At 40.5% G+C, this 17,571-nt stretch overlaps 1 protein-coding gene across 1 annotated transcript in view; it reads right to left on the reverse strand.

Annotated features, from left to right (window-relative positions):
• Nucleotides 1-564: 564 nt before the first annotated feature.
• The window catches only part of rbm46 (RNA binding motif protein 46), a gene marked incomplete at both ends in the record, with an annotated part of 34,363 nt that continues 17,356 nt past the window's right edge, over nt 565-17,571 (reverse strand). Inside the window, 3 exons of the mRNA XM_079257871.1 lie at nt 565-833; nt 9,431-9,533; nt 10,489-10,688. Coding sequence (XP_079113997.1) covers nt 565-833; nt 9,431-9,533; nt 10,489-10,688 — 572 coding nt within the window. The remainder of the gene's footprint in view (nt 834-9,430; nt 9,534-10,488; nt 10,689-17,571) is intronic.

A 17,571-nucleotide genomic window follows, 5' to 3' on the forward strand; every position in this document is an offset into this window, starting at 1 on the left:
AAAAAAAGGAAAAGAACCTGTTAAAGCTGGAAAACTGTTGATAAAATTCACTTTAGGAGATTAGAAGTAAAAATGGAAATAAAACACAAAGAAAGAGCTGGATCGAGACGAGAGGAAAAGTACTGGCAGCTTGGTGACCAAAACGTCTGCTTCCAATTCCAAACTTTCTGCTTCAGGTTTTTATCTCAAATGAAAATGATTTACGGTAAACATGGTGGCGGGTGGTTGGTCGGGAAGATGTCATTAAAAAAAGCTCGATGAAGTCTGATCAGAAAGGTTGGAAACATCTGTGACGTATCTGTTGGACATGGATGCCTCACCGTCAACACGACTCCTGAGGGAAATGAGTTGTTCCTGTAGCTGCTAAATGCACCGTCATGTTGACTGGCTGGTCTCAGAGCAGCTGCTGTTCACAAGCGTTTTACAGCTGCTCGCCGTGGCTGGATGCAATGTGCCGAGAGCTGCCAGACGACTTCCGCTGGGATCTTTAAACACTCACTTTCTCACATTTTCATCCTTTTTTCAGCCCAAAGTTTCTTCATGTAAAGACTCCGAGTCTCACCTTCAGTAGAAAGGCGACAGGGGGCTGATGTAGAGGCGCTGAGCTTGGGAGGCGCTGGGGGAGAAGGTGGAGTGGGACGACAGGGTGGAGAGGGGGAAAGGGAAGGGGGACGGCGCAGGAGGAGGAGGAGGAGGAGGAGGAGGAGGAGGGAGGCAGGAGGTGAAGGCCGGTCCGCTGTATGTCAGGACACCATCATCGGATGAAGACATGGCGAGCGGAGAAGGCGGGCTGTTGGGGGAGTCGCCTGAAGCGCCCGTCAAGATGGACAAATCTGGAAGAGGAGGAAGAACTGATCGGTATTAAGTGGAAATAATCGACTCCTTTTCGGAGCCAATCAGGTCATTTTACTCCCACCCCGTCTCTCCAGCAGCCCCCAAACCGGGGGTCCCCAGATGTTTTCAGGCAGGTCGCCAGATCTTTGTAAAACAACATTTTATAAGGTTGTTAAAATTAACACGCTAACACTATCACATGTTCGCCTGGGAGTCATGGCACAAAAAGTTTGGGAACTACTTTACGACAGATCAGTGGGCGGCCATGTTTCTACAGTCATCTGACAGACGCTTTAATCCACAGCGATTTACACGAGAGAAGTTACTAACTGCAGAAAACAAGCCCGACATGCATGTCTTGTTTCGCTGCCCACAGGGAAGTTGGGGAGTATTAAGAGCCTTGCTTAGGGTTCACATTAAAGTTCCGTTTATGCTCCTTTACGTACGTAAACACGAACATCCATTTAGAATGTTGTCGTATTTGGCCGCCCTGACACTCCCGTGTGTCTTTCACGTTGCCATAGTTACGTCAGTTCATCCATTAGCATCAGCGCTGAGTTCAGAGTTCACCTCCATGTTTTGATCCCAGCTGGTCGCTCTAATTTATTGCTGTAAAGTTGTTTACAAGTCTAAACAAACACCAGAAGAAGAATAAAATCCCAAAGTTCGCCTGCGTCTTTTCTGGATGCGTATTATTTGATGGTTTCTGCGCCGTGTTCTTCTTGTTCCTCTTCTTCTGTGGTTTTAGTGCTATTGCTGGCTGTGTGTCAACTGTACAACTCCATCACTAATCCCACCAGTTTTTGGTCACATTTACTCTGTTTTTTACCTAAACAGACAATATTTAAGTCCAGACACACAATTCTGATGAAGAGATTAAATGTAAATCAGTAGAAGGAAAGATTTAGCTTATTTTAGCTCTAAGAAGCTACAACTTTAGTCTTCATGTTGTTGTTTTTTTCTAATTGAAATTTTTGCTTCGAATAAAAATTTTCCGAAACCAAATTCTGGTTTGCATTAATTTAGATAATGATGAAAAGGAAATCATTAAAAAGTATTAAAATCTGCTGCTTGAGAGGAACGCTAATGTAAAACTGCAGCGCACCAGTGCAACCAGTAGAGGTGCTATCGAGCTGATTCGTAGGCGGATCTGGGAACGGCTTCACATCCAAGTGAAGCGTGTTCTTGTTTGCAAAGTCGGAAAAGTCAGATTGCTGGCGCCAGGAAACTCCTTGTTTCGCTTGTTCTGTCAGTTTACGCAGAATTCTTAGCATTATGTTACGTCTATTGGAGCTGAAATGTATCCAATGGTGAAATCAGGAAAACAGGACTTCTGATTTATAGCATGGTGCAAAGTATTTGTGATTTAGTCAAATTATAATATTCATGAAAAAAAAAAAACAAAACTGAATATAAAATCCAAGGAGTTACAGACCAGAACGAAGGAAAATTTCTTATTTTTGCCATTTTCAGTTGTTAGACGGTAAACAGGCTAACCATGTTAGCTACTGTTGCTGTTAGCAGCAAACATGGCATTATTTAGTGGCGTTGATACGTCTCAGGTACATAAACCGATTATAAATTCATTCCCATTGACTGAAGGGTTGAACCTGCTTTGTGACCTTCGTTAAACCTCTATTCAGTCTTCGTTTGCCCCCGAAATGGTTGAAATTCTTTGTGGTGAAACTAATTCCACTTCACTATTCAGCCCCCGTATAATGAGACATTACCTGTTTGGTGGTCGGACCCGGCAAAGCATGAAGGACATTTCATCCAGCTGGTTGGAGTTGCATCAAATCAGCTGGACGAGCAGGTGGTTGTTACACGAGCGATCTAAAAGTCTCTGCTATCATATGTTTTCATTTCGTCTGCGTTTAAAGACCACCGACATCAGGGGCAATATTTTCAGCGTTGGAAGGAGTCCAAATAATCCACGACACTGAACGTATGTCTTAACATCGCCGCTGAGGTCCTTAACTCATCTCCGTCACACACAGTTTGTCATTTCATGACAAAATCCAATTATTGGTTAAAAGTATTGATCACAGCTGATGTCAGCTGGATACAATGTTAGGGTTAGCTCAGCCAAAAGTAAATATAAAAAAAATTACCTAATCTGCTTCGACATGGGTCAGATATGAAAGTATTAATCTAGAATTTGGCCAGTCCCGCCCACAGCGACCAGTTGAGCTGACCTAGCACCAGGACTGGATACATATCTGATCTTTGCCAAAGCCAACTGGGTCTGAACGGTTATTTTAATCAACTTTTACGTCACAATTCTGCGCCGGAGGAGACAGGACACGGTAGCATCGATGGAAACGACACATTTAACAGTTACTACCTGTTTTTAGCTCTGACTGCACGTCTTCCTTTATGTTTCGGTGTTCCCACCACCGCTGTTGGGTTTTCTGTCAGCATGCGACGAAGGGATTTTTAACTACGCTGCAGTCATGATGTGATATCGGTTAAATTAAACGTGATTAAAAACAAATGAAATGTTTGTGAAGAGGTTTGGACACCATTCATAACGATGAACACACAGCAGAAAGTCGGATTACTTCTGTTTAATTCTTTACTTCTGTTTACTTTGTTGTCTTCTATATAATAGTCATTTTTACTGACGTACCATTGCTGTGTTTTACTCCAACATGAGCTAGGAGGGAAAGATGGTGTGTGTATGTGTGTGCTTTCTACTGGATTATATTATTAATATGGATGATTAAAGATTGTTATATACACTTTTTGTCTTTTCTGGGGTGAAAAGTGACGTTTCCTCTCCACATTTTCATTTTACGGTCACGTTTTCCTGACATGGGAGCTGATTTTTAAAAAAAATAGTTTTAATCTAAAAGTGTCATAATTTAAACAAGAAGTTGCCTCAGTCTCATGTATAAGAGATGATGATGAATCTGCAGCAACAGGAAGGAGGCGAAACCGACGGAGGGTAAGAAGGATGTCTTCTTATTGGCCGGCTCCAATGCAGACGTTCGGCTTCCTGTGGAGCGAGCGGCAAAGGAAACATGAAAGCATCCGTGGCAGGATGGACTTCCAGCGGCTCGGCTCTGCCTGCTTCTCTCCTCGCTCCGTCAACAGAGCAGATTGTGTTCATCAGAAACAGTTTTAATTGTGTTCGTTTGAGACATTAGAGTCAGTCGGGTGAAATCTTTTAACTCCGAGCTTCATTCAGCTTCTGTCAGGACTTCTCCCCGTCTCCTCCAAGCAGCTGGACTGATGCGGCGCTCGAGCAGCACGCGTTTAGTTCAACTGTCGGAGGGACAAACGCTGGAAGACATCCAGTCTGAGATGCGGCGTGACGGTGTCACATTTTCAGGTAAAATGCTGCAGAAAGGAGCTAAAATGTGTGAAAACTACAGATAATAATGACTCGTATGAACACCCTGATCCAGGCGCTCCTCGGGTTACGCGGTTCTCCATTTACAGCGTTTCCACTTTAAGACGCTCATTAGATAAATGTAATAAAAAATGGAGCAAGTTTCAAAGTTGTGAGGTTCAGTAAAAGCTCTCACGACGTGTTACGAGCACCTGTGAAAGAACCACACCTGATCTCCATTCTGGATGAAAGTGCAAGCTCCGCCCCCCCGATCCAGGAGTGGTTACTGTGGACACACCTTCGACGGCCCCTCTTCTTATTGGTTCACAGAGTGCCAAACCAGGAAATAAAAGGACACTGCTGCACTTCGGCTGGAGGGGGAAGCAGCTGTCTGTTTCTGGTGGTTGTCCCCCTCAACTTGGGTTTTGTGTTGGACATTTTGCGTGATGTTTACTTTTATGGGATTCCTTTGAGACCTATGTCTGTGGTGAACTTTAATAACATTGTTTTGGTTTTCATGACAGGACATTCCTGTGTGTGAACCTTATGAATTTATTTGGGATTCAGACTTCTGTTTTGTTTGTTTTCTTGTGGTCTTACCCTGGTTGGGTTCATCAGACCTAGAGTGTGCATTGGCAGTCCTTTTCTCTGTCTGTTCAACATCCAACTAGCATGTTGCTACATGCTTAGCTACATTGTGTTAGCTACCCAGGGGTATAAAATAAAATGCCTTCCTTTTGCATCCATGGTGTCCGTCGTACTTTGTTGCGCCAACCCTCATAACGGGTCGTAACACAACACCTCAGTGTGTAATATTATTTTATCTTGATTAAAATGTCTATTCTAATTGCCATTACTGTTTTTCCATTAATATGATGTAAAATATGTGTATTTAGATATTTATTTAGTGACCATGGGGGCATTAAGGGGGTGTTTAAGGGTAAATATCCAACTTGAGTGGAATTGTGGCGTAGGAACAGAACTCGTTCGTAAACCGAGGACCGGCTCAATACTGAAATATCGTGATGTTTGGGGTGATTTTATATCGTATGGAGGTTTTTATACATATTAATTTACTAAAAGCCATGAATCCTTCTTGTGTTGCATTTAAAAGAATCTGAAACTTTCATTTTTTATTTACATTAATGTGAATAAAAACAGCTATTCAGCACCAAGCGAATTTTCATTTCATTTGTAGAAATATTAAAGTTACATCTATCTGAGCCGGGTTCTGCCAGAGGTTTTCTTCATGTTAAAGGGGAGTTTTTTCCTTCCCACTGTCGCCGCGTGCAGCTCAGGATGGAGGATTGGATCCAAGTCATGACTCGATGCAATCAGTTGGTTTCTATTACAGGATATGTATGAAGTGGCTTGAAATGATGTATGTGTAAAGTTTCCTGAGACAACAATGTACAAATAAAGCTGAATTGAACTGAACAAAAACAGCTAATTCAAAAAGAAAAAAGGTTTTTACATTCTCATAAGGTAAGAGGTTTTCAGACATGTCCATGCACACGTGACCAAAACATCGCTGTTCCTTTATAAGCTTGTTACGGACATTATCAGTCAAGACGTGGAAAGTTTTGTAATATAAACGACGAGCCTTCGCATCATATTTAACATCGTCTTCGTCAACATCGCTCTGCCGACAGACGGTGTTATGAATGTATTTCTTCTTTCCGTCATTTCTGATGACTTCTCTGATATTTCCCAAATATTACTCCAGAAATTTGTCGTTCGGAGTAACTGACTGAAATCTCTGAGCAATCCATGTGTTTGGCAGGAGCCGAAAGCTTGTCAGGCGTAGCAACAGCAACCATGGGGGCGGAGCTTAGCGATCTTTGTTAAAAATGTCGCTTTTATTGCGATAAACTGTGACGGAATGTGGATTTATGACAGATTGAACCAAAAATCTGAAGGTGTTTCCATATAAAATGAATGCAGGACTAGAACATGGGCTGGAAACCACCTCCTCCGTGGAGGCCTGTGGTCTCTGAGTGTTTCTACGTCTTCCTGAACGGGACCGTTGGACGTTGCTTTTATACGTAAAACGAGGAGTTCTCATGATGTAAATCCATTTGTGCAGTTTTAATGTAAATAAAGTTTGATTTGATGTGATGGTAAGTGGACGAGTCGGGTCTCTGCGTGTTTTAGAGGCTTCCGTAACTATCAGGCTTGTAAACAACGTAAACAGTCCATTAATCTGAAGGAGGTGAAGGAGCTGGAAGCAGCTACAACATGGCGGGCAGGCGTCCCCGAGGACCCGGAGCTCGTCGAGCTGCAGCGGAGGAGTGGAATTAAACATGAGATGATGATTTATTTCCACTTCCAGGTGAAGAAAAGTTTATTGTGGACATCTTAGGAATCAGTCTTTGCATACTAAAGCTTCACTTTGGATTCCTGACATCATCGGAACGAGCTGAACAGACTGATAACCGGCGTCGCCGGCGGTAACACGCTTTACTAATAACTCTGATGATCCTCATGCTCTCCAGCTGCCTGCTGTCACTCTGCAGCTTGTTTCTAAGTCTCTGACTTTGAGCAGAACTCCTGAAAGGTGCAGCGTGTTGTTGGCGACAGCGGGGACGCCGTTGGCTCCAGGTGGCGGCGGTCCAGGCTCTGACAGCTGCTGCGACGCGCTCAGACAACGCACGGCACGGCGCGGCTGCCAAACACGACGCCTCGCTGTCATTTCTGCTCTCCGCTCAAACCAGGAGAGTCCAGCCGGCGTTCAGATGACCCCTGCAGGGTCCTGAACGCTGCAAATCAAAGCGTGCGGCTTGTTTCATCCCAGTTCAGCCCGTCTGAACGACGTTGTTCCAAAGAGAGGAAGAGGAGGACGCGGCCTGAACTCAGTCAGATTATCACCTCGTTATAAATGTGACCCCCCCTCCCTGCTGCTTCTACCTGTCTGATGAAGATGACTGATGAAGCATGAATCTGTCCGTGGAATAAAACGACATAATGGACGGTGCGTGGCGTCGACGCTGCAGGATCTAAATTAAATTAAATTCAGCAGTGTTTCATGGGTGTGTGTAACTCTGATGGACAGCTTAGCCTTTCCCTGATCTACTGAAGGTTTCCAGCGTTTCTATCCGTCCAGGAGGTTTACAGTCCGGACACAACATGTTGATTCCCAGACTCCACCAGGCCTCTTCAAATGGCGGCCCGCAGGCCACATGTGGCCCAGAACCAACATGTGGCCCAGCTTGTGTTAAAGAATTAATATAAGATGTATATATAATAATATAATATATAATATATATTAATATATATATTTATAATATAATATATAATAATAGTAATATATAATAATAATAATAATAATAATATAAAATAATATAATATAATAATAATAAAATATTAATATAAGATTAATCAAGAACCTTCAGTCATTCCTACGCTGATTAAGTCGCCTACAATCCTACAGTTGTGCAGACCATGAATGCAACACCTGGTTGCCTAGCAACATTAACCGCAGTGTGTTGTTGTGTTTTGAAGTTGTAAGAGTAGCACTAGCAAGCATGTCGCTCTCCGTCCCTAAAAACAGCAGATTTAACCCGTCTGGACTGATAAGTATTTGTTTATTTGCCGTCACATCGGAGCACCAAACCGATGTGTTTAATATGTAATGAGTGTGTGTCGGTGTGTAAAGATTATAATGTTATAACGAGGTGCCACATGGAGGAGTTTAGTTGGATATGTGATTTTTATGTTCAAAGTCAGGAGAAAAACAGGCTCTGACTGGATTATTTTATTATTTTAGTTTATTTTGTGCATTCGTCCTTGTCATGTGGGAATGGATTTAAAATGGAAAAATGAATAAACTACTCATTTTTCAAAATGTAAATGTCTTTTTTTATTTATTTACTTTTACTGATTTATTTCCCCGTACTTTATTTACTTTTATTTTACTTTATTAGAAAATCTGGCCCACCTGAACATCTAACTGAGCAGCCCTGCTCTACACGGTACGTCTATAATAACGATGACGCTGAGAAAACGCTGTTTTAACCTGAAAACGATGACAAAGCCACTTCCTGCCAAACCTCCCACCAACCAGACCTTAAATTGGTCTGACTGAAGCGGTCTTACGTCTAACCCAACGTTAGACATCTTCTGGTCAGTGTGCTGTGGTTTATTATTGGTTTTACTTACTATTCATTCAGTTTGTACGACATTCCTTGTGTGACCTGTTGTTTTATTGTGTTGTTTGTTTGCATTTGAACGGTTTTATTCTGTTTTTATTTTGGCTGATTGAGTACAGCACTTTGTCTGGACTCTGGTTGTTTTAAAGGGCTTTATAAATAAAGTTGAGTTGAGTTGAGTGATGTCCGATGTTCAGGATATAAATGTTCAGCAGATTGAAGCAGAGAGCTTCACGGCTTTGATCCAATTTGCCGACACACATATCATCATCATCACACCAAAGTCAAATCAAGCCAAAACTTCACAGGATTTTATTGACTCGTGTCACATTTCTGCACCATTACAGTCGAATCATCTTGAAATGAAATGGATGATGGACCAGAGCTGGATATGTGAACCCAAGTTTCTGAGCAACAAGAATGAAGGAAGTTCTGGAGGAAAAGGGGTCCAACCCGGTGGTAGAAGGTGGACCTGATCCTGTGTCGCTGGTCGAAACTAAGGACTAAGGCTTGGTTTTGGGGCTGCATCCCAAACGTCTTCTTGGCTTTATTCCAGCCATAGAGGATCATTATTTTCCTGCTTTTCTCATCACTTGTTGATCTTTGGCTGCTCCTGATTGGACGTTATCATCAGTTCAAGCTCTCTGATTGGTGGAAAGTCTGACAGGAAGTGTCTTCATCAATATTTCCAGGTCGCTTAGCAACACAGTGGTGATATCAATCTTTTTTTGGGATGGAAATTTGACAAATAATGGTGTTATGATGGATCTTTTACCATCTAGAGTCTCTGAATAAGCACTACATGTTGTGTCTGGATTGTAAACCTCCTGGACGGATAGAAAACGCTGCAAAACCTCCGTAGACCAGCTGGAGGGTCACATGACTATCCCAGTTCAGAGACATGGTTTTTCCTTTACCTTACTTTAATGTCACAATAAAAAAACTGCAAATGGAAACACCAACATTTTATAGAGAAAGGCATTTATAAGGAGCTTTTTCAGACTTGATATAGAAGTATATTGGAAAAGTGTGATGGAAACACTTTCTTCATATTTAAGCTTGAAGGTTAAGAGGCTGAAGAGTGTCTGGAAATGATGAGTGTGTGGAGGAGTACCCAGGTTCCACAGAGCCGTCTGTGCAGCCACCTCCTTGGCTTCGTCCAGCAGCACACACAGCTTGTCGGGGATGTAGGTGCTTCGTGTGGACGGCAGCACCACCTGGACACACACACACAGGCTGCAGTCTACACACTGGTTTCTGTTGATTTCAGATTTTAAACCAGGATCTTCTTTTCTTTTTTAACCCCGTCCTGTCCAACATCCTGACACATTTACTCCTCCAAGAGGGGCCAATGGACATGAGGCTCCGCTTGGTTCTTTATTCTTTATTTTATTATTTATTTTATAAGTTTGTTATTTCAGCTTGAAAAAATTAATAATTTTAAATTTTAAAAAAATTTTAAATTAAAAAATTCAAAGATTAAATATTTTGACAAATTAAAAAATAAACCTAAAATTTGAAATATAAATAAATATAAAAAATATATAAATCTAATTTTTATATATATTCTATATAAATATAAAAAACATAAAAAAGACTCAAAATTTTAAAATTTAAAATTTGAAAAATGTAAAAAAATTTAAAATTTTGAAAAATTAAAAAATTAAAAACCAAAAATTTGAAAATTTAGAAAACTAAAAACAAACAAAACCAAAAAAAAATTAAACTTAAACAAAAACAAAAAAAAATTTAACTTAAAAAAAAAAATAAATAAATTTAAAAAAACTACAAATTTAAAAATTTAAAAATTTAAAAAATTAAAAGAACAGCAACAAAAACAAAAGAAAAACCTGATCCTCTACCAAACCCGTTACTGGTTTCTGTTTAAAGCCATCCAACGGAATGAAAAGGAAGGTCTAACTGCAGCTGTCAGGCCGACAGACGACGATGTTGACATGAAACGTACAGCGGAGGGGGAAAGGTAACGCCGAGGTCGTGCTGACATTTAAAATGACTGACGACAGTTTAGGTCAGAAATATCTGAAATGTGCAGTCAGAGAGGAAAGAAACGCCGCCAGGACAAGTCTGAGCTCTGGTGACTGGAAGGAAAGCGGGGACAAGTGACAGACTGGTGGTTGTGGTGTGACTGGGTCATGGTGGGTGCATGTCGACCTTGTAGAGGAGCAGCAGCTTCCCGTCCTGTCCCGGCGTGGAGTACAGGTGGTACTCAGGAGGCGACCAGTAGTTCTTCCGGCAGCGATACTCCAGCAGACTGGTGGCGGAGTTGATCTGGCTCTGCTTCAGCGCCAGCAGGCTGGTGGGGGTGAGGGAGGTGCAGGGCAGCAGGGGGAACACGCTCTGGTCCAGGTCTTCTGACAACACACACAGTCCCCCATCAGACACGGTTTCTCCAACCAGCATCACCGAGGTAAAGAAGTAGAATAAAACCACAGCAGGTGGAGCTGAAGGTCAACATGAAGGCCTGAAGGGAAACTTTTATCAGATGGAGACGGCGTGTAAACAGAAACAAGAGAGCGATAAACAACAAACGACTGCGAGCGGCTTCCAAGCATCTGGGAAGCTGGCGGCTGCTGGAAGACCTTCAATCCCGACACCCAAGCTGCTTTTCTTCACACTTTTTACCCTGTTTACTTTTACCTCATTATCTTTCTGAGGCTGTTTACAAAAGCAGGACTGCTCAGCTTAGAAAGCCAGGATCAGAGGGTTTATTATGGCGGATGAAGATAAATTCTAGCAGGTTTCTGGATCCTTATATTTAAGAAATCTCACTTTTCTGGCTTTAGGTGCTTATTTATTTAATAATCCTTGGCATAAATTCATTTCTGATGATGGCTTTGTGAAGCGGTCCTGATCAACTGAATGACACAGAGTCAGCTTATTTAACCCTTTCAGACATTAGATAATGTGAGGAGGCCGTGACATGTCTGCGTCCAGACATCTGGACCACTAGGGAGTCAGACACCATGGTGCCATCAGGGAGATTATAACCTTTCACCTTTAGAACAACAACAGACCATTCTTTGTCTAGAACAACATAGATTTAAGACATGCTAGAAACTTCTGCTATGTCTGAACTTTCTCTCCAAACTGCAATGTGTAAAACTCTGTTCCTTCTAGTTTTCTGTTCAATAAACGTCGTTGTTGTTTTCACTTCAGAACCAGACTCCTCCTCATTCACAGACTTTTTTCCTCAATGTGACCATTAGGAATTAAGTTTGAGACCAATATGACCAGTTACCATGGCAGACATCCAAAAATCCTTTAGTTTATTATTTAGTTATTGAATAAAATGACATTTCGTACAAGTTGTCCGAAGACTTAGTTTAGCTGTATTTGTTGGAAAGTTGGAGAACTTAGCCCAGTTCTTTGCAACAAACGTAATTATCTTTGTATTATAACGTAGGTGATATTATGGGGTGGGAAGGGAGTAAACAAAAACAAACAAACAAACAAAAAGCCTGTATCACTTCATGGAAGGACCTGCGTCCAACTGGACAGTCCACCAGCACCTTCCTACCATGTCCTCTACTGTTTGGTTTCCTGCTTGTGTTGTTCTCACTCTTATGTAAGTCTCTTTGGATAAAATCTTCTGCTACATGACTGTAGAGTAGAATAGAATAGAATAGAATAGAATAGAATAGAATAGAATAGAATAGAATAGAATAGAATAGAATAGAATAGAATAGGTCGACGTGTAACTGAACATGCTACAGAGGGGAGTAACCAGAAAAAGGTTGTAAATGTGCAGCAAACTGTACTATTTCTGGCCTGCGGGTTTTAGGGGGTTTGTAGTTTGATCACCAACACCGATGGCGAGCTGATCGTAGGTTCTACTTTTCCTCAGAAATTACAAATCAATCTTGGTATTCCAGTTTGATTCCATTGTTTTCTTTGGTGCATGGAGCACTGAAAGCGTTTTACACCGAATGTCACATTAATCCATCCACACACACTCGTCACCCTGCATGGCTTCCAACGTGGGTTGCAAAACAAGGTTCAGTGTCTCACACAAGGACACATCGTCCACGATAAGCTCAAGAGGAACCTGAAGGTCGGTGGATCAATTCCAGCCGTCCTGACTACTTCAAGTTTGTTCCATCCTCCACGATACGTGAAAGCCTTTTCTTGTTCTAGGTCCAGAGAAGAAAATGACGTCAATTTGTTCTCGCGGACGTGTTTGAAGACATTTCTCAACCATAGACCTTGATATGAAAGATAGACGGAGCCTTCAGCTGTAAAAAGTGAAGCCTATGTGGAAGTGCATAAAACTGCAGTTCCCCCTTCATCCACTAGGGGCTGCAAAACAGAGCAAATCCCCATAGACTCCCATGTTAAAAAGACCAACTTCACAGCAGAAATAAACATGTTTACAGCAGGAATAAACATGTTTACAGCAGAAATAAACATGTTTACAGCAGGAATAAACATGTTTACAGCCTGGTTCAAAAATCCATTTTAGGTTTAATAGGTCAGGTTTACCTTCATGACAACTGTGGGGGGGGGTGAATTTTTTTCTAACTTGCCCGCTTAAAAGTAATTTAATCTCAAAGTTTGGCATATTTAGGGGCGTGTCCTTTTGATTGACAGGTACCAATCTCCCGCTTCAAGTCAGAGGAACCTAGAACAACCGCGGTTTTTAGCCAGTTAACAACGTGACTTAGCTTTAGCCCGCTTACCTCCGTTAGCTGGTTAGCTCCTGTTATCTCCGGGTTAGCTCGGATAGCTCTTAGCTACAGAAACCTCAAGGTTCGCTCGATGTCAATCATCCACCATGACGCTCACGGCTGCCCTCTCAGCTCCGCCTCCTTGCCCATATTTGTATTTTCCGGGCAAGACGACACGCATGTCCCTGCCAAGATGGTGATGGTAAGAACCGCCCACCGAGCTTCAATTCAGCTCTTCAGAAACTTACGGGTGACGTCAGTTTAGCAACAGTACCCATTGGGGCGGAGCTTAGAAATCTTTGTTAAAAATGTCGCTTTTATCGCGATAAACTGATGGAATGTGGATTTATGACAGATTGAACAAAGACTCTAATAGTGTTTCCATATAAAATGAATGCAGGACTAGAACATGTACAGTGTATGTTCTCGACACATCCGTCTGGCAGAAGTTTTTTTTGTGGGACTCCGAGACGTATCGTGTGGTTGGTCGGATGACAACATGTTGCATTTAAACACACGGACCTGTACAAACCCCACCCTGCGATGGACGAAGTCTCTCGTTAAATATGAAATAACCGGGTTTATTGCACATGAAGCAGACGTCGCCGCCCACAGTGACCCCTCCCCCGCTGCAGAAGCTTCTTGTAGAGGATGAACGGACCTGACAAAGAGGAGTTTTTCTCTTGTTCTTCCAAGAACAAAGTTCTCACTTCTTCTGGAGGACGGAACAAGCTGGTAGTCTCGTTGTCAACAAGCAGTCGGGACGGCTTGTTAAAACTCTAGTCGTATATTTTACGTCAGTTCAGTTTCTCAGATAAACAGCAGGTGAGTTGCTTTTAACCGAAAGTTGCTTTTAGCTTCAGCTTGTTTGTAAAAACTACTGATTTTTACTGCAGGTTTGTGATTTTGTCTGTGATTCGTTCATTATGTCCTGCAATGATACGCCAACTACCTGGTAAAGACAGTATTGACTCGGAAATCCTTAAACGCTATAAACTCCTCCGATAGACAAACAACACAGAATTACCTTCTGACTACGGCGTTTTACTGTTTATGCGTCTCGAGAATGCAAGAAAAAAAACACGTTTTCAACTAAACTTCTGCAGTTTTTCTTTTTTTTTTTTTTTATACTGGATTTAGTTTCCAAAAGAGGTTTGTTTGTTTATTTTTCAGGAACAATAAAAACATTATTAAAAGATGCCCTTCACCAGATTTAGCCTCAGCTAGTTGCAGTCCCCGGCCCGGCAAAGTCAAACAACTTAAAAAGTATTTTAAAATCAAGGGAAGGAAAACACATTAAGACCTGACTAAGTCAAAGGCTTTTGGCATTTTTAAGACTATTTAAAAAAGTAAAATACAGTTTATACCCTTCTCATTATTTCCGTGAGGCTGTTTACAACGGCCAGAATGCTTAACGTGTAAATTTAAGTGTAAAGTGTTTATTTTTATGCCTAAAGAAACAAAAAATCTGAAAAAATATACATTTACAAGCTAAAATAATTAAATTTAACTAAATGACAACAGCCGCGTAAGAGAAAAAACTAAACAATGCTAAGTTCAACAGGAGTTTTGTGATGTTCTGCATTTTAATAAACCAAAAAAAAAACCCAAACAGCTGAATGAACGCGTCGTTTTTCTGTCCAGAAGTTGTTGACATTTGGTTAAAGATTACTGACTGAAGTGATTAAAATAAACCCGGAGAAGAAAAGACAGGCTGAAGAAATAACATAAAACAAACAAAAAAGTCATTAATCATTCATCAGAGTTACTGTTAATATTTATTACGTTTTAATAAATGGACCGTCCTGCAGCCAGAGCTCAGATTACCCGCAGAGACGCCTCTCTGTCTGCCTCTGAACCATCAATAAAGCTTATTCAAACACTGCCGGGCAGTAAAACTTTATAATGTGTCAACATTTACAGCGATAATAAAGTTTCTCTGAGAAGATTTGTCATTTCCATTGTACTGTAATTTACATAAACGCAGAGAATCCTGAACATTTGGACTAAATCACATCTGAGACAACTATACTCATCAGAATCAGGTGATCTTATCACCGGTGGAAAATTCCACTTTCGCCAGTTCACACCGACTGGTCGGATGTTTGAGCGTCCTGTCGGAGGCAAGTGTCAGGAAGAAGACGGAAAATTAACAAATAAATCCAGTAAAACTAACAGTACAAAAAAATACCAAAAATGTTTTTTTTGACACAAGATTTAAAAATTTTCAGAGCATTTTTGTTCATTTTGAGGGAATAAAGTTTAATTTTCCTTCATTTTTAGAAGAAAAGCGTGAGAGGTGATTTTTTTTTAGTCAAACAAGTAAAATATTGAAGCACCGAGTGAATAATTCATATAATTAGTCTTAATATGAATGAATAAACCTTCAGAACGACGTTCCCAGAATACCTGCTGCAGTTTGGAGCTGAGATGTGCACTGATTTACATGCACGCCAACAATAAACCCTGATGTCAACACATCTCAATCCAGGATCCAGATCTGGATTGTAAACCCCCAAAAGTCCCAAAAAAACTGGTCTCTTTTAGGTTTCTTTCCATTAAACTGGGGAGTTTCGTCTTCTTCCCCACCCACGAAAGGTTTGTGTAAAACACAAATAAAACCTGAAGAGTTATTTACAAGTTTCAATTAAAATAAAATAAGTTTCATGGTATTTTCCTCCCAGTAGAAAATAAATATACCAGGTGATGAAAATGAGACGTTTTATCGTTTGATAGAAAATATGAGCTGATTGTGATTCTGCTGCAACAAGTCTGTAAAAAGGTGGATCAGGAGCAACAAAAGTAACACCTGGAGGAGAATTTGACGTCTAATCTGTCTAATTGTCAAGAGATCAGTAAGATGACTGATGGGTAGAAAAGGAGCATTTCAGAGAGGCAGAGTCTCTCAGATGGAAAGATGGACACGGCTTCACCAATCTGAGACAAACTGGGTCTAAACATCGTGGAACCGTTCCAGAAAAATGTTCCTCAGACTCTATTATATCATCTGGAGATTGAGAAGGTCAGGAGGAATCTCTGTATGCAGGGGACACAGCCACAAGTTAAAGAAGAATGATTTTTAACTGGAAATCATCGCCTGGACTCAGAAAGACTTGTAGAAATCACGGTCGGTGACGAGCAGAGCTTGGCTAGCTACATTAGCTGGCATGCTACATCAACATATGGTAGACACTTCAGAGGTAAGCGACAGTAACGCATCGATGCTGCCCAGTGAAGCCCAGAAAGAAGCACGGCACAGTTCTGTGTTTGGAGACGCGGCTTCGGGGGGAAGGAAGGGGTTGGGACTCGGTTTACGAACGAGTTCTGTTCCTACCGCTGAGAAATTCCACGTAAGTCAGATTTATATCCTTAAATACCCCATATGGCCTCTTTGATCATTAAATAACCATCTAAATACACGTATTAAACATCATATCAATAGAAAAACGGTGCAGGGCATTAAATTACACACTGAGGCGTCGTTTCAGCCTCCATGTCCGTATAAGAGTTTATACGGACCCTCGTAATTTCCAAACTCGAGCTATTTTTTATTTACATTTATTTTTTATATTTATTTGAATATTTTTTTCTTTTTATGTTTATTTTATTTATATTCTCGGCTATTTTACGATGTTTTATTGTTTTACAGAATTCTTAAATCAAAGTTATAGTTTTGTTTTTATTATGCATACTTTTAAATTTAATGTTAATTAGTTTTTAATTTGAATCTTTTGGTGTGTTTTCTGTTGTTTTTTTATCTTAATGTGATTTTAATTTGATCTTAATTTGTTTTTAATTTGATTTTAATTTTTTGGTTTTTTTTTATCTTAATTTGATTTTAATTTGTTTTTAATTTAATCTTAATTTGATTTTAACTGTGTGAAGCACTTTGTTCAACGGTGGGTGTGTTAAACGTGCTATACAAATAAAGATTGAACTGAGCGTCGTAAAGTCGAAATGACTTAAATCAAGAACCGCCTGCGTGTCTTTTCTGAACGTAGGTACTCGAGCCGTTTTTCCAGGATCTTCTACTCTTCCTTTAAAGGTGGAGTATGTAAGATTTTCAATATTAAAAAAAAATTTAACTAATAAAATAACTACAATCATAATTAGAAAGTTTTTTGAACATGTAGGTTCCCGTCTGTCCATATATGATGAGTTATTAAATTACAAGTTTAATTAATGACAAATGACAAAAAGCACTTTTTTTTTTTACTGGTAGGCAAACATTTAAGAAGGGTCTTTGTCATTAATTAAACTTGTAATTTAATTTAACTTGTAATGTAATTTAACACATCAAATATGGACAGACTGGAGCCTACATGTTTAAAAAACTATCTAATTATGATTTTAGTTATTTTTTTAGTTAATTTATTTTTTTAAATATTGAAAATCTTACATACTCTACCTTTAAAGCTCTATCATGCAGTGAAAAATCCAGAAAGACCGGTGTTGTTTTGGGACCAAAGCTCGTTTAAACTGGTTTGAGGCAAAGCGTAGAACTGGACTACATACGGTTGGCGTGTCCCGTCACGTCGGGGAAGGCCTTGCAGATTTCAGCAAGACGATG

The sequence above is a fragment of the Telmatherina bonti genome, assembly GCF_933228915.1.
Source record: "Telmatherina bonti genome assembly, chromosome: 18".
Taxonomy (NCBI): Eukaryota; Metazoa; Chordata; class Actinopteri; order Atheriniformes; family Telmatherinidae; genus Telmatherina; species Telmatherina bonti.